At 32.6% G+C, this 20150-nt stretch overlaps 4 protein-coding genes across 4 annotated transcripts; 1 reads left to right on the plus strand and 3 right to left on the minus strand.

The window, feature by feature from the left end:
- Positions 1–6185: 6185 nt before the first annotated feature.
- On the plus strand, positions 6186–7542 carry LOC105619482 (5'-AMP-activated protein kinase subunit beta-2). Its single transcript, XM_012200997.1, has 4 exons — positions 6186–6377; positions 6476–6751; positions 6857–7087; positions 7172–7542. The coding sequence occupies exons 1-4, from the start codon at positions 6186–6188 to the stop codon at positions 7316–7318; spliced, it is 846 nt and encodes a 281-aa protein (XP_012056387.1). The 3' UTR covers positions 7319–7542.
- Positions 7543–7640: 98 nt separating this feature from the next.
- LOC105619483 (pancreatic triacylglycerol lipase) lies at positions 7641–9135 on the minus strand. Its single transcript, XM_012200998.1, has 5 exons — positions 8843–9135; positions 8583–8731; positions 8327–8503; positions 7960–8235; positions 7641–7885 (listed from the first exon to the last, which is right to left on the minus strand). Exons 1-5 carry the CDS (start codon positions 9133–9135, stop codon positions 7641–7643), a joined length of 1140 nt encoding a protein of 379 aa, XP_012056388.1.
- Positions 9136–13824: 4689 nt separating this feature from the next.
- Positions 13825–15860, minus strand: LOC105619484 (F-box only protein 22-like). The gene is given in 6 exon segments (XM_012200999.1): positions 13825–14096; positions 14176–14600; positions 14719–15037; positions 15262–15303; positions 15306–15427; positions 15679–15860. Coding segments are annotated over 6 exon segments (1176 nt in total). The 3' UTR covers positions 13825–14010.
- A 960-nt stretch (positions 15861–16820) lies between these two features.
- Positions 16821–19810, minus strand: LOC105619485. The gene is made up of 5 exons (XM_012201001.1): positions 19770–19810; positions 19069–19408; positions 18214–18975; positions 17036–18135; positions 16821–16962 (listed from the first exon to the last, which is right to left on the minus strand). The coding sequence occupies exons 1-5, from the start codon at positions 19808–19810 to the stop codon at positions 16821–16823; spliced, it is 2385 nt and encodes a 794-aa protein (XP_012056391.1).
- Positions 19811–20150: the final 340 nt, after the last annotated feature.

Consider the following 20150-nt stretch of genomic DNA (forward strand, 5'->3'; position numbering starts at 1 on the left):
CTCTCTCTCTCTCTCTCTCTCTCTCTCTCTCTCTCTCTCTCTCTCTCTCTCTCTCTCTCTCTCTCTCTCTCTCTCTCGCTCTCTCTTACTTGGCATTTACTTCGCATCACTTTTGCACTTTCGCTTGATTTTCGCCATACAATAAAAAAAAACAATTTTCATCTTCTTTTTGCTCGAAAATAATTTAAAGAAAATGCGCTGATAAAAGTCTCAAGCATCACTATGTAATATTAAGTACCAAAAGATAACGGAAAAAATTATCAATTTTACATTATTTCCATATTATTACGATTATCCAGACTTGCTTCGACTTTTCAGAAACGAGACCCGATAATCAGCGCTTGTTTCTATTTCATATTTCATGCCCCATTACGTAATAATGCGGACGTTTAAGAAACCGACTATATCCGAAAGTTTTTAACATACTAATATCTGCCCCGCTGCTGCGATTGAATTATTAAAGCGCAATAAAATTTCCAAATCGATTGTAATTATAATAATACGCAGAGGAGAAGGAAAACACCACTGTAGTTCTTAGCCGCAGAGAGCTTTATTAATCCAAAAAGCTTAACGAGATGTTGAAACGCGACGTTGACGTTATACCTATTATTACACTCAAACCGCGAAGGCTATTCTTCTATCGGGAGCGGACAATCTGTCATACCGCGCGCTCAATGAACAGCTTCACATGATACTCACTTGATATTTCAGTAACCGGGCGCGTAAGCAGAAAATCGCGTGCATCATTGTAGCAATAACGCGAGATTACAACATGACGCATTCCCACCGCACGCTACAATTACGTTATACAATGTCCCCTCTACGATATCGCGAAATAAACAAATAAAAATGAAATAAACGAATAAAATAACCCGCCAGACAAGGATCGCTATGACCAAAGTCTTTTACAAATAGTTTCTCACTCGGCGTGTCTCGGAATCGCCACGGTTACTTCAACGCAAAAGTTGTTTGGATTGTTCTTAATCTCCATTGTAATTGCACGCGCAGTCGCTGGGAATTGTGGCTGGCCAATTTTGAATTTGGATTGTCGGCCCGATGATGGATCGGCCTTTTGTACGCGGCGCTGATGATACCTCGCAGATGTATCCACCGCACCCTTTTCGGACGAAACCACTTGCCGGTGATTATCGATTAAGCGCATGCATACACCGCCTCTCGCCGATCCTTTTTCCCCCGCCATTCTTCCGTCTTGGTCCTCTTTTTTTCTTTCTCTCTTCGAATACGCTTTGGTATTTTTTATCTTGAACGCTCGACATCTGGCCTAGACGACTTTCGGGGCCCGTCACGAATTTACGCTCTTCCGTCAGTTGATACATGGCAAAGTCGATCGATTTTATAATGCACAATTAAAACTATGTTGAAAGTGAATAAAAGCCAATTTAATTTTGAAGATGTCTTGCAGCTGTTGCAACGATAATAACTTTTTAATTCGATCAATAAATGAAATATACGTATAAAGATATTAGCTGTGCTTTAATGCAAAAAAACAGATACATGCAAAAGGCGAAGCAATAGTGTCTCTACGAAGCCTATCCCGGAATATAAAATAATCATGTAAAATTTAATATTATACACACATACGCAAATATAACATAAAAATATTTTTTTATTTAGACTTCACTATTCACTCTTGAAATAAATGTCTCCTGATAAAATTAATGGTGCATAACTACTATTGCTGTTTTTAATGTAATTCTATATATAATTCGAGTTCTTTAAGTAAATACGTCTATCGAAAATCGAGATAAGAATTAATCATGCAAAGCATACGTAATAAAACGAATACGCAATTGCCAGAAACCATGAACAGATGTTCCCACTTTAGATATCATCCAAACCTTTTACACTAATCTAATCAGCATCATTAAATAAGGAATACATTTAATAATCAATATATACCGCATGCTGCGCTAAATGAAATTCATACTATCTTGATAAGTGAAATGTTAGTGACTTATCGTCTCACTGGGCAGAAAACGTCTGTCACATTGTCAATGAAATCAAATCTTTTTTTACATTACAAATCAAATAAAAAAAATATCAACATGATAATACATGCAATACAATATCATAACGTTCTTATAAACTGCGAAGTAGAGGTGTGCGAATCAAACATTTGTGAGATCAAATCGAATTTGAAATTTTTACGTTGAATCGAATTTTTCTGATTCGAAAACAAATCGAATTTAAATAAAACTTTCCCAGATTTACATTAAAAGCTACTTTAAAAGCAATAAAATCTTCAATAATCAGACTTTTTAAATAAACGGGAAAATATAAATAATTTTTAATTTATCAGAGAGTCATATATAAATAAAGCAAATAAATGATTAATAAACGATTAATTCGAAATCGAATCACCAATGATTCGAAATTTTTTGAACTTATTCGATTTCGAATTCGAAGATGAATTCACTACGATTCGATTCAATTTGATTCGAATCCAAATTATTCGCAAATTATTCTCTACCGCGGGACACAATTTAATGTGATTTATATGATCTATAATAGCAATTTAATTACGATTCGATATGCGCGATTCTCCACGTAAAAGCAACTCTACAACTTGAACGTATCTCCTAATTTAAAATGTAACATCGTGCATTTAAAGATAATTACATCGGAGGCGGATATGTGGGGGATACTTTCGCGCGTCACGTCTATTCCTTTCGCGATTACTACCATCGAAGGGGAAAGGATAAATGAGCAGGTTGCGGTTACTCAAGGTTCGGGGATCGAGTGCTCGATTCGCTCCGGAATCGGCGTACACTGTCCACGTGATATCCGCCGCCCATAAGAAGATCACATTCGCGTTCGCGGGCCCGGCCGCAGGCCGCGGTGAAGTAGCTGCGCAATTTCGCGAAGCACCGTAACCGTAATTACTGTTATTGCAGGATATTTAATACACGGGGGCACGTAAAAAGCCGCGGTCCACCCCTCCGGACTGATCTCGCGGCCGCGTGGAGCGAGTAACACGAGCCACGAGATATAAACGCTCTCGCGTATAGCCGTTAGCTACGAAGGAGGAAACATGCTCGGGGTGTGCTTTCGCCTTTATAAATAATAAATTCGCGCAGGAAACGGGCGAAAAAGTTGACGAGAAAGAGAGGAGGGAGGAGGTAGGGTAAGGGGAAGAAATAAAATTGAACGAAGGGAAAGGGGAGAGAGAAGCGAAGCGGAGGGGGATAGTAAAAATGTGCGATGAAGAAGAGCACGACGACCGATACATCTACCGGTAACTTTACCATAAACAACATTCCTCACGCTGAAAAAAACGGATTTCGATAACTTTAGAGGAAAACGTGGAAAAAACGAAGTTCAATTTGATTCAATTAAATTCGTCGCGAATGCAAGACAACAGTTTGCAATAATTTTTCGAAAGGAACAAGCTCGAGCGATTATCCCAAATTTGTGTTCGTCGATTTCCGTCAGTAAATTAATTTTTATCATGCACGCGAAAATACTAACTGTGCTGCGATCTGGCGCCGCAATGACGACACACTTGCCAAGTACAAGCGACATCAATGTGATGTAGAAAATTTTTAAATATTTAATCTTCTATGTAACGTCTTTATGTCCAAAAAAAACCGGACGTGATCGCGTTGTAAAACACAAATAAATAAACAATTAATTATATAATTATATGTAAAATAAGTTGAACTCACAAATCGCTGGCGTCACTGCGCTATAGTCGCTCTTGCCGCTCTTGTCGCTCGTATTTTTCAGTCATCGTGCTAAAAAATAATAATAATGAATAAGTTTGAAGATCGAGCTATTACTTAATTTAATCGACTCATTATAGATGCGGTTCACTTAATGTTACAAATACTGCGAAGCATTTAATTGACGATCAAAAGAAAGAATTTTAATTGATTAATTAAAAATAAGTACTTTAATAAGTTTATAATACTAAAGATGCGGTCCACTTGGCACTCACAACGTTCGCGAGCATCATTTGTGTTTAATAAACAAGGATAAAAAATTAATTCTATGAACATTGTGCCAAGTGGAACGCCTCTTATAGAAATTTGATACTAGTACCTGCCAATTAATCACTTATTTTAAGTATTTATTATATAATAAAGTATTTATTATATAAAAGTATTGTTAACAGTACTTTTAAAATAAGTGATTAATTCGTTACTACTAATATTAAATTTTATATCTATTATCTATCAAAGGTATTGTTAGCAGTACTTTTAATAAATACTCAAAATAAATGATTAATTATCTAGTAATAGTATTAAATAAATTTCCTAGAAGGGACAGTCAAGTGAACTCTCAAAAAACTACTTCAAAAAACGTTATCCGTTTGTTTGTAACAATCTTACCTGATACTCGGACGATAATATAAATATAACACGACGAATCGAGAATGTAAACATTAACTGACGACGCAAAACTAAATCGTACTAAAGCTAGATTTCAGTCTATCGCACAAAATCACGAAAATAAGCACTCTACGATCACAAAAATGGCACGCATCGATATAACATATACGACCGCAATTACGAATACGACAATCGCTCGGTACTTCGGTACTCTCGACATTTTGTTTAGCACTACGTAACTAAAGCGACGTGATAACCATAATCGCGTACGCGATTAAAATAATGATCGGTAGTACTTCACCTTTCTGATACTTAGCTCTTTATTTACAAGCTCGACGTTCATTCAAACGCGCAATTCACGATGAGGAAAAGACACAAGAGCACTTCTCGCGCCGATTACGAATTATTGCGATGCGGCGTGAAAATTGTAACGGCCGCGCATGCGCATTCACAATACGTTTGTCGCGATAGTCTTGCTCGCGAAAAGTTTGACCGGCAGCTTGTTGATGTTGTTTTATAGCGAGACTCGACCGCGATTGTCGAACGGACGTACGATCGCGCGACAATCCGTTTGCTATTTCCGGCATTGTATGGACGCGAAACTCACATTCGGTGATGCGGAAAACGAGAAAATCGTGAAGATCGCGACATGACACGACTGCACAATCGCGCTGCGGCGCGAAACTGTCATGGCGACTGCGCATGCGCGCCAAAATATATAATATTATAAATAACGATTTGATACTTTTTACTCTCAATAGTTGCTTTCCATTTTCAAGTATATATATGAGTATATATATGAGTCAAATTTATTAGTCTAAAATTATGTGAGTATTTTATACTCAAATAATGGCACTACTTAATTGCTTACTTTGATGACAAAATTGTCGCATGTAAATTTTAATTTGAATTAATAATACTCACAATCAGTAAAGACTCACGATCTTGATCTTATGTAGACTGTATAAGTTCATTTGTTAGAATGAAAAGGAACGTGTAATTGAATTTTGACGTCACAAGTGAAAATTATCTGAGTTTTGTGTTCCATATAAATGGAATACAACTAAAAACAGTTATTTTATTGCGCTAATATATGGAATATTTTGTATCATATAAGTGCGAATAAATTTCGAGCAGATGTATCTTTTCCAAACGATAAACTTATCAGATTTTGTTCCATCTCGCAATTGATTATAAATTGATTTTCTATCACCAACAAAATTACATTATCGAGAGATTGCGTGGTAAAAGTAGCTGAAATTATCAATTTTATCAACTTATGATATCATTACCTGATGCTTTCGATAATGCGAATTTCTGCAGTATCTTGTTATCAATATATTGAACTATTTTAAGTGATAAAAAGTCTTGTGACATGATAGGCGTGTTATATATATATATCTACAATAAAAATGTTGTAATCCTTTCTCACAAATGATCTAAACATCATCGGTAAAAAATTAAAAATAGAATTACATTGGAATCTTTTCGAGAACGAAGAACTGACCTAGCTTTAACGTCACATGTTTACATTCTCGATTAGTCGTTGATGTGTATCAGAGCACCAGGTGTGATTATTACAAACAAGTAAATAACATCATTATACGTAATGAATTTTATTTCGATCGAAATAAATAATATTCGAACTTGTAAACTGTTTTATTACACTCATCTTTTATTGCTTCTTAAAAAGGATAATGATGTTAAATAATCTCATGTTAACCTACAAAATAATTATATTACTGCGTAATAATTAATTTACTTTCTTAAAAAGTGTTTGTTTTTTTTTAATTATTGTATTTTTTTGCATTTGTCAAGAACTTAAATGCAATAATGGGTAATGCGGGAAGCAATCAGCCTGTCGGTCATCATCACGGCACTACAGCAAACAGAGAGCGACATAGCAAAGATCATCCTCCACCTTCTCCAGGAAAGGAAGGCCAGGCATTCGTTTTCGACAAAAAACCTAGTCAGAAGCTTGTATTTCAGTCCTCCCACGAAGAAGAAGAATCATACTTTGCAAAAGTAATATCAAAATAATATTTGCATGCATGTAAAAATATGTTTTACATATACATATGTTATATTCATATTACATTGTTATTTTATTTGGCTATGAATAGACTGGCCAACAGGATGGAGAAGACTTTGGATCACAGCGTCCGAGATCTAACACAGTGTCTGAGGGTACAAAAGTTGCAGACAATAAGGTGCTACCAACAGTTTTCAAGTGGGAAGGAGGTGGAAAGCAGGTATATATTAGCGGGACATTCACTGGATGGAAAACATTACCGATGGTAAAGAGCCATGGAGATTTTGTCACGATAATTGATCTACCAGAAGGAGAACACCAGTATAAATTTTTTGTTGATGGAGAATGGAGACACGATCCTGGACTGGTGAGTGTTACATCTCTAAGCTTTATGTACATTATTTACAACGTATCTGTACTTCGTATGTTGTGTAGCATATTAAATTCAGAGATTGTTGTTTTAATATTATAGAAAATTGTAGACAACGGCATGGGTTCCAAGAACAATTTAGTTTCTGTAAGGAAGTCTGACTTTGAAGTATTTCAAGCTCTGGCAAAAGATAGCGAAGGTGTTACCAGTAGCACTCAAATGGAGTATGGTCAAGAAATACCACCACACAAACCTTGGGAAAAAATAACTGGACCACCTATCTTGCCACCGCATCTGCTACAAGTTATCCTTAACAAGGACACGCCATTATCCGTAAGTTAAATAATAAATATAAAATATATTTCGACGAAAATTCAATAAGATTTTCTGCCATCATATATTATTTTTTTTTTCCAGTGTGAGCCTACTCTTCTACCTGAACCAAATCATGTTATGCTGAACCATCTTTATGCTTTGAGCATTAAAGACAGCGTGATGGTCCTATCAGCCACACATCGTTATCGCAAAAAATATGTTACAACTTTGCTTTACAAACCGATTTAAATATCAAGTCATTCCCGCGTTTGTTGGTGCTGTACATTTTTTAATTATCCCGAAATAACACAGATGCCCAAGTGACACCATATTAATGCATAAGATTTTTATGAGCTTCTTTGAGGCAAGGTAGAAGATTATAATATTTAGAAATGATTGGTTTGTCGCTATGTTATACCTCAATCATGTGTATAATAATGTAATTACTATTTATTAAAGTCAGATATTTTATATTTGCTTTTCTCGCTATTATCAACAAATGGAATCCAAGGTAACAGGAATTATTTCGAAATATGTATCTTGAAAGAATATGATTGCTTGTAAATAATTTTCATTTAGATACATTATTGTTAGTTACTTCTGATACATGCGCGTAAGGCGGATCCGATCTCGTTCTAAGAAAATATAGACCCTCGGCGGTATGTTCAACATGCTCTCCCATGAGTACTACTTGCGAATTGTCACATTTGCCGCTTAAATATGAATCCCAATTATCGCATTTCTTAGCCGGTAGTCCTGTTTTCGAATTTATACTTTCCGTAAAGTATGCGTATGATCGCCCATGACTACAAGCCTCTAAAATAAATAAAAATGGAAAGAAAATGTTTCTGTTACAAAGATCTGCGCTTTTAATGATGAAAATACTTTACCCATTATCTCAGGAACGCAGCAGCATCCGGGCTGAATCGCCGTACCAGCGTTTGGATAAAAGTCTGCTTTTCCAAGCGGTTGAAGAAAGCCTAACACACCGCCGCAGGAATGTATGACGTCGACGAATACTGCATCTGTGGGATCCAAGCGAGTTTTCTCGGAGGCGAGTATGTGGAATCCCGGCAACGCTGGATCCAAACCTGTTACTCTGCTCAATTTCCCGGAAGTCATCGCACCGCCCGCATTCCCAGCCACGTGTGCACCAAGAGAATGACCTTATAAATCAACGGCCGATGAAACTGCGACTTATAAATAATAAATAATAAATAAATAATAAATAATATTGTATTATACAAGGCAATGTACCGATAAAGTGAACGTCTTCCGTTTTCAGTCCAGTCTCTCTCATTAAGAAGTCTATGAAGTTGGCAGTGTTAGTCCCGACTCTTGCGGTGTTATGCATCGGTCCCAAATAAAATGTACTCGCAGCCAATGGTTCCCAGTCCACAAGAATGACATTGTAATCGCCGTGAGTGAGAAAAGCTGTTCGAAAAAATGAAAATTATCCGTTTTGCTAATGAATTAAGTCTGAATTCGTAAATCAATTAGAAAAACAAACTACCTTCTTTCATATTGATAAGACTGGTACTCATGGCGCTCGACTTCCATCCGTGAGTTATGAATTTTGTTTTTCGTGAGGCTTTGAAGTCGGAACCAGCAAGATTTGAGGTGTCATTTAAAGTCACTCGTATGCCTTTTTCCGAATTAGATCTTAAGAATAAAAATATTATGGAAACCATAGTTAAATGAATAATGAAAGAGAATTGAGGTGTGATAGCATTTTGTTATAAATATTTATTTATTGGACTTGTAATTAGATACCGAGTGTAAATTATGTAAGCTATTTCTGAGTCTAATATGCCTCTCCTTTCGTTGTCTTGGACTTTTAACACTGCTACTTGAGGCTGTCCATTGCCGTCAGGCATAAAAATCCAATCCTCTCCGTAGCCATCATATCTTTGACGCAAACCGCTGTCCCATTGTTGCGAATAAACAGAATATCGCAATGTAACAAGAATGAAGATTTGTTTCCACACTAGATTCGGTGACATCTTACTTAAGTGGTACTTAATATCGTTATGAGCAAAGAATTGATTGCGAGTAGTGCAGATCATTAAAACTGTGAACAATGGTCACAGCAATTAAATTACTGATGCCGCAAAACGGAGACTCCTTTTTAAATCCTGGCGGTATTACGATAAGACGCTAATACCCTTTCGTTTGGCCTAGTTTTTCTTTTATCTCGCATGTTGTATCGTAAGCACGGAAGTACTGTCAAGCGGGGGATTATAATTATATTCAAAAGGGTACAAGTTTGAAACAAATAATGTGCAATCTCGTGCGTGCATATCGCAGGCGACGTTGAAATCAGCGTTGAAACGGGCTAGTTAACCGATAATAATTTTACAAACCTCGTAAAGTAATTCAGTATTGTGAATTATTTGCATTACTTTTCTGATATGTGTATTTTAAACAATGCGGATCACATTGAAGATAATCGCTTGCTCGATACAACATAATGCTTCGCATTATTCAAAACAAATACTGCAGAAGTAAATGTGAAGGGATAAAGAAATTAATAATAAAAAAAGTATAATATACAAGGTGTTTCACAACCACAATATTTTCACAAAGCGTATTCTAAAGATAAAATAGAACAAAAAATCCTGACAGGAAAATGTCGAGGTCACAATCGTTTTTTTAAATTATAATCGATCAAACAGCCAATAGTATATCGCGAAGAGTCCGCGCGCTTAGCTCATAGTTATACGCACATCGATCTAATATTGCGTTCACAATTAATATTGAATTTTTTTTTATTGCACAAATAAGTATTATGATAAGAATATATAATTTCAACAAATCAAGATTTGCGATTTAACAGATATTTAAATTGCTAAAAAAATGTGAGCCATTTAATCTTATTTTGATTTATTAATATCCGATTACATCTTATTTTTTATTAATACACAATTACACGATAATTAATTAGTTAATACACAAGTTTTATTCGTCTTGAGAAAAATGTTAAAGAAACAATAAATTAAATTTTATTTCTTATGTTGTTCTCAAGTGTGAAATTTTTGTGTTAGATTTAATAATTTTAATAATTGCTAATGCTTTTAATAATCAGTTGCGCAATAAAAAAAAATTCAATATTAACTATGAATACAGATCGATGTGCGCATAATTATTGCGAGTACAGATTTTACTAGTAGTACGTGATATTATTGGCTATAATTAAACTATTTAACTATAGTATAAGAAATCCTATTAACAGTCGAAAGTGAGATAATGCAAATAATGCATTAATATGTCCTTTTCAAATAAATATGATTGCACGTCGATAACTTTCAACACAATCAATCTGAAAGAATAATAATCCTCTCTAAATTAAATTAGAGAATATGTAAAGAATTTACTGAAAAAAATATAATCTCGACCGGAGATCAAAACCGAATCTTTTTCCGGGCGAACGTCCTCACGTTAGATAACGATGACTGTGAACGGTTGTAATTCAAAAATTATTGTGGTCTTGACATTTTCGTATTAGGATTTTTTATTTTACTTTATCCCCCCCCCCCCTCCAGACTTTATCTTATACTATGAAAATATTATACAATAGTTGTGAAACACTCTGTATAATACAAACATGTATTCACAACGCATTAGCGCGCTAATATAATATACTTTACATTACGCATATTATAGAATTTCAAAGATAAAAGCACATTCTGAATATATACGGGCCAATATAAATATCATAAGCTACAATTTGTTTCCTTATTTTTCGTATATTTTAAGACTGGTAAAAACATACTTCATAGATTACATTTAAGAATTTTAAAACATTATTCATACATAAGTATTACAAATATAGTAGAAGAATTAGATGTCTTAAATTCACGTTTCTTTTTAATGTTTTATGAAATGAAAAAAAAAGGTATATATTTATCAGATTATATTTTCATTAGAAAAGAAAGAAAAAGACTGCTTACTTTCTTCACTTACGATAGGTTTTTCATTAAAGTCAATATAAAAAAACCTACAAAAGGTACTTTGGGGAATAATCTTGTAAATATCATTAGTTCTACATTAGTTGCATCATATGTATATCTACGATCCATGCATATGAACGTAAATCCTATAGAATGTTTCTTTAATTTTACTTTGTTCCTTAAATAACTTTAATTTTGCTTCGATTTGCTCCTCTATATACAGTCCTCTTTTAACAATTGTATATATCCATATTATAGTTCTTGCATTTATAATTAATTACGTTGACTCTTATATGTCCTATACTTTTTTACACTGATTTAAACTGTGCGCAGTTTTTATTATTTTTAAGTCTGACATACATTGGTAATACCATCTGTTTTATTTATTAGTTTGTACACTGTGTTATCTTTGATTCATCTGAATGTTAATCATCACAATATTCGAAACAGTTGTAGTGAATTTATCGTTAAATATGAATAATTTGCAGATCCTTTGTCTTTCGACTCTGATTAATTTTTGATGTTCACGTCTTTCATAGCTGTATGGGTGAGTAATTTTTCTTTATAAAAAATAACGTTTTTGATATCTGCACAGATTTTTATTATATTATTCATTGTCACTGGAATTGTCAAACATTGCCAATGGTTGATAATTGAATTGCCACTCTGCCATCTTGTCATGAAAAAGTGAGAATTTTACAACATACGTTCAGACATATTGATGATGACTCGAAAGCAGGCCGAAACGTTTATGCATAATTATACTATAGTTTTTTGACAATAAACGATTTTTATTTTCGCATTAACAAACTCTCATTAACAAACTTTCATTAGCCATTTGTTATTGTTTTTTAATATTCTCGAGAATTTGGTTACTTGTTTTATTTAATAAATGTTTTAATTATAATTAATCGACCACAGCCCAATTCACAATGTATTCAGAACGTATTCATTTCATCCTTGTTGCTTATTAAAATTAAACAAATACATGGAAAAAAATTAATTGGATGGTACAACAAACTTATAATTTACTATGCGCATTCAACATTGATAGCTAAGAAGATTTAATGGTTAATAAATCGCTAATGTTATTCAGCTGTCAACTTTGCAATTTTAATATAGAAAATTGACTGTCTGTAAATATTACGACTGTAGATTTGCTGAATCAGTGAAGTTTTCAGCTGTGTATTAATGATGATTACAAACATTGTAAATCATTGTAAATTATTGAGGCGTCGGATGATTCGGTTCGGTCTGCGGACTAGCAATTTATGGATCCGGGTACAATCTCATCCTCATGCAGAAGCAAATTTTCTTATGTACATATATATCTGCCATGCTCGCGAGGTCCTTGCCATCTAAGTATTGAAAAATAAGTCTGAGAATATTGTATGGTATAAAATTCAATACATTTTCATTGCTCCGCATTGTATCGTTTAAACGTACTAAATTCTTCTTTGTAAATTTCCTTTAATGGTCTCTCCATTGATCTTCTTTGATGGAAAATATCTTGTCGATGACCATAGTCATTAATATTTCACATGCGACTAGTTCATTACCTGATCTAGTATATTCTAGAAGGGTTACTCAGGTAATATTTTTTCTTAAGGCGGAAATGTGAAAAGCGAAAATTTTTTGCATGTACATACATATATGTACACACACATCATAAAAATTTCCACTTTCATTTCATTTTTTCTATTTTAATCTATTTAAAATGATTTAAAAATAATAAGATTTAAAATAAATAAGTCTTTAAAAATTCACGAACATATACTTTCAATTTTCTAAATGTTTAAATTTCATTTTAAATAATAAAATGTATCTAAGTTAATTCGTTACTAGAGAAATTTACACGAATATTGACACGAATATAGGACAGGAAATACTCAGTAGTATTGTTAGGGCTATTTTTCATCAATTTCGATAAATACTAATTGGTTAATCATTACGGTTTGTGCCAAAAGAAAAAGAAAGAGAAAACTTTCTAAAACATTAAATTACTGTTAGCACTTCTGCGAATTGATCGATGATTAATTTAATCAGAATTTGTGAGAGGCCCTAAGTCTGATATTTCAAGTTTGTTGACTAACTACAAAACAGAGAGGTTTTTGAATTTCTCTATTCTGCAGTCAATCAACGCGCTTAAAAAGTTTGTCGACACATAAAATATCAGGCTAAGGCTGATATCATTTATCGTATGAAAAAAAACAAATTTTTTAAGAATGTTAATTGGCTATAGGATAGAGATTTGAAAAAAAAAAGTCTTTGTCCTACAACCAATCAACAGGCTTGAAAAGCTTGTACGACAAAAAACAGATGAATGTAATATTAGCCTAAGAATTAATATAGGGTGCCTTCCATTTAGTAATATAAAGGGTCAATACAAGTATGATTCTGTCTTTGTTACTTATGGAATGCGAAGATAGAATAGTATTTATGTCGACTTGTATCACTAAATGGGAGGCACCCATACTCGTACAAGCAAATTATATTATTAAAGTCCTAATTTTTTAACAATTTTAACGATCTTCTATATATTATACATATTGCACTAAATGCAATATAGGAGTGACAAATAAATCGACAAAGGTTATTATTTCTATAATTCTTGCTATATCTTCTACATGTTTCGCTATCCGGGAAAAAACACGAAAGAATAAAAAAATAAAAACATTATATAGTACGAATATATAATAATATATTATTATAAGTCATAACTTGTTTCCTTATTCTTCGGTAACATCATTTTAGGACTCGTACAAAACACATATTCACAAATTACATCTAAAAATAAGGTACAAATCTTTATACATAGATTTATTGCTTCGTTATACTGCATATTTTGTTTTGTGAATATCGGAGCACCATTGCTTTCAGATCTCGTTAATAAAAAAAAAAATTGGTAAATACAAGACCTAAATCTAGTAATGCACGAGTGATAAAATATGTTGTAACACATAACACTCATACGTGTCTTTTTTCAAAACATCAACCATATGTAAGTATCAAAAACACAGTAGAGAATCCTTTAGACCAAGATTTCGAGCTCTTACATTTACATTCCTCAATGTTTTCTAAAACAAAAAAAACTTATATATCGACTTATTTTCATTAAAAAGATATTTTCATTAACAAAAGAAAGAAATAACTTACTTTCTTTGTTTACTTCATCAACGATAGTGGATTTTCCAAATTCGCCATAACCAGAGCAACCTACTAAGGGTATTTTGGGGAATAATCTTTTAAATATTGTTGATTCTACATTAGTTTCGTTATACATTTCATTTCCGCGAGCTATGCACATGAACATAAATCCTATGGAATGTTTCTTTAATTTGACTTCGTTCTTAAATAACTTTAGTTTTGCTTCCGCTTGCTCCTTTGTACGATTTTGTAAAATAATGGACCACGTCTGTATAGAACCAGTAATCAGGACAGCAACACAAGATGGTATGTCCATTCTATGAATTATTCTATGTCTTGTTTGTCTTTTGTACAAACTATCATCATTTTCTATATGTTGTGCATAAAGATCTTCCAACACACCACCCCATACAGAAACTATTTCATTTTCTTTGCTGAATATATGCAAAAAGACATAAATATGTATTATCAAGTATCAGTCATTGTTATATAACAGTTGGACATAATAATTACTTGGATATATGTATTGCTTGGATTAAATATAAATTATACCTTTTTTGTATAGCTCTGGCCCAACGTTTTGCTGTTGTACGACCTTCCAAATTACAGAATAACATTAAACACGTTTCGTGATTTGTCACTGATGTTTCACGATTGACAATTGTGCTCATTATCTTCCGATATTCGGCTGTCTTCTGTATACTACAGTGGTCTGCTATTTTAAATGATTTTATTCTCACGTTTGGAATTTGTGGCAAAAATGCACATACCATATTTGGAAATGGATCTTCCATCTCTTTATCCATAATAATACTTCTACTATATAATATTATAGTCTCACAATGTTCAGGTAGTAAAGTTTCTATGCGCTCTTAAACAAAAATAAAAAATTAATTTTAACAATCCCAGATTATTCTATAATTTTGGAAAAAAATAAATAAAAAGAATAGTATTAAAATTGTATATTAAAGTAATCAAAAAGTTTGTCATAATTTAAAATAAAATATTTACTAGCTACTTATTGATAAGGTCTTTTTATTCCTTTAATTACTTATTTGTAATTTCTAAGGGAATATAAAAATTTTTATTATATACCTTCTACATCGCGTGGTGTATTTTCAGGAATAAAAAAAAACCGGCTGATGGTTTAATTCTTAGATTCTCGACATTTAAAAAATCTACAAACAACTGTTCATAAAGTTGTATAAAGCAACAAGGGCCTCTAGTCCATTTCTCATTATTTACAGCTTCTAACCAGGATCTGAAAAGAATAATTTTATGCTTAAATTTTTATTATGCTGTATTCAGATAATAATATATATATTATTATCTGCCTTCATTTGCAGACGATAATGTAAAATATCAATAATTTTATCATGTTTAAACATTTAATATGAAACATTGTAAACAGAATGTAACTCAAATCTTATTTGTATCCATTTGTGTGGTCATCAAATATAAGTGTTTAAGATTACATTAAGCAAGAATTATTAATGCATCATCAATATGTACCTGCAAACCCTCGCAGCTCTCGCTAGATCCCTGGCATTTAAATATTGAAAGACAATTCTCAAAATATCGTAGGTTAGGTAAGTATTGGGATCCAATATATTTTCATTGCTTTGCGTTGCACTATCATTATTTTCGGATGCAGGTTTTTCTTTCCGAATTTTTTTTCGTACTGGATCCTCCATTAATCTTTTTCAATTTAAATCAGTTGTTCAATTTAAATTGCTTGTCAAAATATCACAGTAAAACAACACCACTGTGAAAATAGCACAAGAATGCAGATCGCAACATGCACCAACGCGTACTGTAAACACAGTAGATATGTGTCGCGTGTCGTGTGTGTGTGTGTGTATGTGTGTGTGTGTGTATATATATATATATATATATATATGCATATATAAAATTAAATGATTGGAGGACTCCTATCACAAGAACAAGTCGGAATAGATTCGCCGATTGGTTTTTTCCCTAGCCATATGGCTGCGTTCAGCAGAGAAAATTAATCAGCTAGTGCTTAGTGATTCTTCAATATGATTGGTTTCTACACTTAGATCCAACAAAGAACTAAAGGAAAGAACCAATCATATTAAAGAATCACTAACACTTTTTTTTCTAAGCAGCAAATAGAATTTGAGAAATAATTGAATAATTTCAATTAGAGACCATTTCGAATGATATCCAATTTTCCAAGACAGTTTTAAAACAACTGAAATGACATTTGTTTGATATCAAATGTTCGATGCATGAATATCAGATAACAATTTCTATTATTTAGAATTCTAGGAAATGAATAACAATGTGTTGCATACATATTAAGTGTGGGAAAAAGTTCGTGGCGTTTTTTTAAAGCCTAATGGGAAAAACTTAATATAACGTTACGTATATACATATATAAAACATTGTTTTGTAATTATTATTCTAATTATTTTACATACAGGTCTCGATTTAAGCCTACATAGTGTTTATTTTTTATCATTTTTTAAAATTAAAGAAAGTATATTACACGAATCTTTTATAAGTATATAAAAGTTTATTAAGATAACAAAAAAATTTATAATTCTCACAAGATAATCTTTAACATAGATATATTACACATCATTTGCTTTAAAATAATTTTAACCAATTAAATGTACCTGAATAAAAAATTAAATTATGTTTGGCATCGTTATAATACCCGGTTGAATGTATGATATCGACATTGACACATATGCTAATACTATTTGAGAACCTTTCGCATCCTGTTGCAGGCGATTTAATTCAACAGGTTGTAAAATCGAATCTTCTTTTCTGTAATTTTTTAATTGGGACTTATTAAACATTATTTGTACGGAAATATACTTTTTTAATTATCAGATAATACCTTATCACTACCAGGCTGTACAGTGGTTGACCAGGATTCGCCTTTTTATAATGATGTGTACAAGAATACACATTATACGATATCTTATATTTGCTTTTTTTTCTTCTAACAGTTCTTTCTGGTGCTGATTTTATTATAGCGAGTTTACTAAAAATTTCTGTCATTGAGGATACGTTTCTCGGACTGACTAAAGGATTGAGAAATTTTACGACTTGCACTTCGGTGCAATCTTCCTCACTTTCGTTTAAATTTTTACAATCTTCATCGTCGATTGTTATGGTTTTTTCTTCAAACCATTTTTTCTTTAATTCTGTCCATGAACTAGTTCCTAGACGTGTTGTAAAAGAAGGTCGATTAATAATCTCGTAACCGACTAGACTATTAGTATCATCGTGTCGTCGTCTTGCAACAGAATGTGTACTGCTGTGCATCGACGCATTTTCAATCATTCTCCGCTGACAAAATCTTTGCTGCCATAAAATATTCTGATAGAAATTGTGTCGGAGTTGATTCTCCGTAAAAAAATGTCTAGTTCGATATCCTTCTATGATCGGTATCATGAAATTGTTCATCTGTATGGTGTAACTTCTTTGCTGAACAGTGTTCCCATGGTTACCAAAGGCGACAAATAAATTATGAAATACATTCTGCGTGACTCTATTTTGTAAATAAACATCTGGAAAATAATTGAACGGAAACCTATATGCGTAAGGCAAGCTAATATTCGTTCCATGCATTTGATCTACGGAATAAAAAGATCGCGATGGACTACGTAAGAGTGAACGTTGATTTTGAAAGGAAGCGTTTCTGTTATTAACTGCAAGAGGATTCTTAGAATGAGACGTGTTTTGTCTCGCATTAGTTCTATCATTTTTGCAATTCTGTCGCGCTCGTTTGTCATTTTCCTGCATATTTAAAATCATCGTTCGATTGTATTGGTATGTGCTTTTCTGAGGTCTTATATTGTGCGGTATATATCGCCTGGAAATTTTTTCGTTAATTTCCGATTGGAAGGCAATATTTGGTAATAGATTTAACATTTCCATTCTTGTCATACAACGTGGTAATTCCTGAACTTCATCATCAGATAACTCAATCACCTAATTAAAAAGAGAAAAAATTATTATTGACAAATTCTTTATACTATACATTAGTATACATATTTGAGAATATCTTACCTCATGCTTTGACTTTTTCACATGTAACTCATCAATTTGCAAAACTGCCTTTCGTTTCTCTGGATATCTGGAATTTTCACTGGTGTCAGAATCGATTATAGAAATTTCTGGAAATGATATTTTATCGTTTCTTTTAGGCAATTGTTTCACATTACGTTGAATGCGAGTACCCGGCCATGATACTTTACACGATGTGTCTCTGAGAATTTTGATATTGCCTAACAAAGTTTCATCGGAGATTATTTCTGGTTTAGAATGTCGATTTTTTTCTTCACTGTTTGCAACCTTTTCTGTCACATTATTTTCCACTTCTCGGAAAGTAGTTGGCTCATTTTCATGACGTTTCACTATATTACATACAACCTGATCTACTAGATCAGATATTACTTGTTTTACAAATTCTTGTATTATAGTCTTTTCATGATTTTCCATATTAATAGATTTATCCGATGTTTCCGGCATATTGTTCGTTAAAGTTAGTTTTGATTTCTTTATACTTTGCTTGTTCTGTGGTTGGTTATCAGACATTCTCAGTCCATTCTCAGGATCAACAATAATTTTCCGTTTAACAAGAGTAAACTCATCCGATCTATTACACTTATCTGACTCTTCATAAAAGTAGCGCTGTATACGGTAACCATAACGTGTTAATTGACTATAAACTCTATATTCTTCCAGGGTACATAGTGAGTCATCAATCAAAATTTCATATGCTTGCTGAATCGAACATGATAATCCATTCCAAATGAGTTCAAGACAATTCTATAACACATATAAGAGAATACATTAAATAAATATGGTGTAATAATTGAAGCATTATTAAAAAATATAATATACAAATTATAGAAAACATACTGTTTCTATGAGAAATAACGCTTCTTCTGGTAGTAAATATAAAGAACCATTTCTCTCCAGACCAAAGTTGCTCCAGTCTTGGCCAGATCTTTTAGTAACAAGAGCTCGCTTTTGGGATGGTAGCCACTCGGCACTAGCTAATTCTGAGATACGTTCGACTCTCTCGACATTTAATAAATCTTTACGCTTTTTAAGTCCTTTCTCAATCTGAATATTTTGTAGCCAAGAGTTATCAGGTTCAAAATGCTTCTTTCCACTTTTAGGCAAAGTCTTTAAAGACCTCTCCCATTCCTCTAGTAAGCAAGTACTGATACCCTTGTTGCATAACAATTCTTTGGCCCTGTTAATAAAGAATCAATTTTTATTTGACTAATTAATTATCATTAAACGCATGCGTTATTATAATTATAATTTTCAACGAAAACAAATGATATAATTTTATTTTAATCTTTTATTTCAAGATTTAAATTCAAGATTTAAATTCAAGATTTATTAAGGATAAAATAAATTTTCATTTTTTTTAACAATTCTCAAAATTAAAATTTAAAAAAGAGAATAATATCACACATATGAAGAATAACAAGTAGAATAACATGATTTCTTTATATTTGAGCAATGCCAATTAAATCGCTAATAACTTTGGTTAATTATTTTGATGAAGAAACTATTGTAAAAAAAAAATGTTATAAACTGTAACTCACGTTAGCGTATTGCATGGTAATTTTTCAGGTGGTTCATCCATCACGGAAAATAGATATCCATCCACAAATATCTACGGGAAACAATGCAGAACGTATGAAACGTATTTCGAGATACGCATATTAAAAGTTCTCAATATTATTTAAAATTCTATACTGTGCTTAAATAACAGGTATCCACACCGGCAAAAGATGAATTGTGGCAAGTATATAGTATTCGACAAGATCGATTCGCGTTATATACACAGTACCTATATCAGACGCGTGATATATTCTATTAATTGATCTCAATGTTTGTTCTTTGCAGCTATCTGTACTCTTCTCACGTCTATCTCTTTTCAATATCCATCTGAATATTCATATTATTTTTTTGCTGCAAAGAAA

Source organism: Atta cephalotes, assembly GCF_000143395.1.
Source record: "Atta cephalotes unplaced genomic scaffold scaffold00022, whole genome shotgun sequence".
NCBI classification, from domain to species: domain Eukaryota; kingdom Metazoa; phylum Arthropoda; class Insecta; order Hymenoptera; family Formicidae; genus Atta; species Atta cephalotes.

What these genes read in the sequence shown, in the direction of transcription:
- LOC105619483 (XM_012200998.1), bottom strand. Translation starts at nt 9,135, where the DNA reads ATGATCTGCACTACTCGCAATCAATTCTTTGCTCATAACGATATTAAG. An exon ending in GCTTACATAATTTACACTCG is followed by an intron (nt 8,732 to 8,842) that starts GTATCTAATTAC and finishes TTTATTCTTAAG; the next exon opens with ATCTAATTCGGAAAAAGGCA. An exon ending in TCTTATCAATATGAAAGAAG is followed by an intron (nt 8,504 to 8,582) that starts GTAGTTTGTTTT and finishes TTTTTCGAACAG; the next exon opens with CTTTTCTCACTCACGGCGAT.
- LOC105619482 (XM_012200997.1), top strand. Translation starts at nt 6,186, where the DNA reads ATGGGTAATGCGGGAAGCAATCAGCCTGTCGGTCATCATCACGGCACT. An exon ending in GGAGACACGATCCTGGACTG is followed by an intron (nt 6,752 to 6,856) that starts GTGAGTGTTACA and finishes TTAATATTATAG; the next exon opens with AAAATTGTAGACAACGGCAT. An exon ending in ACAAGGACACGCCATTATCC is followed by an intron (nt 7,088 to 7,171) that starts GTAAGTTAAATA and finishes TTTTTTTTCCAG; the next exon opens with TGTGAGCCTACTCTTCTACC.
- LOC105619485 (XM_012201001.1), bottom strand. Translation starts at nt 19,810, where the DNA reads ATGGATGAACCACCTGAAAAATTACCATGCAATACGCTAAC. An exon ending in TTACCATGCAATACGCTAAC is followed by an intron (nt 19,409 to 19,769) that starts GTGAGTTACAGT and finishes CTTTATTAACAG; the next exon opens with GGCCAAAGAATTGTTATGCA. An exon ending in TGAAAAAGTCAAAGCATGAG is followed by an intron (nt 18,136 to 18,213) that starts GTAAGATATTCT and finishes CTTTTTAATTAG; the next exon opens with GTGATTGAGTTATCTGATGA.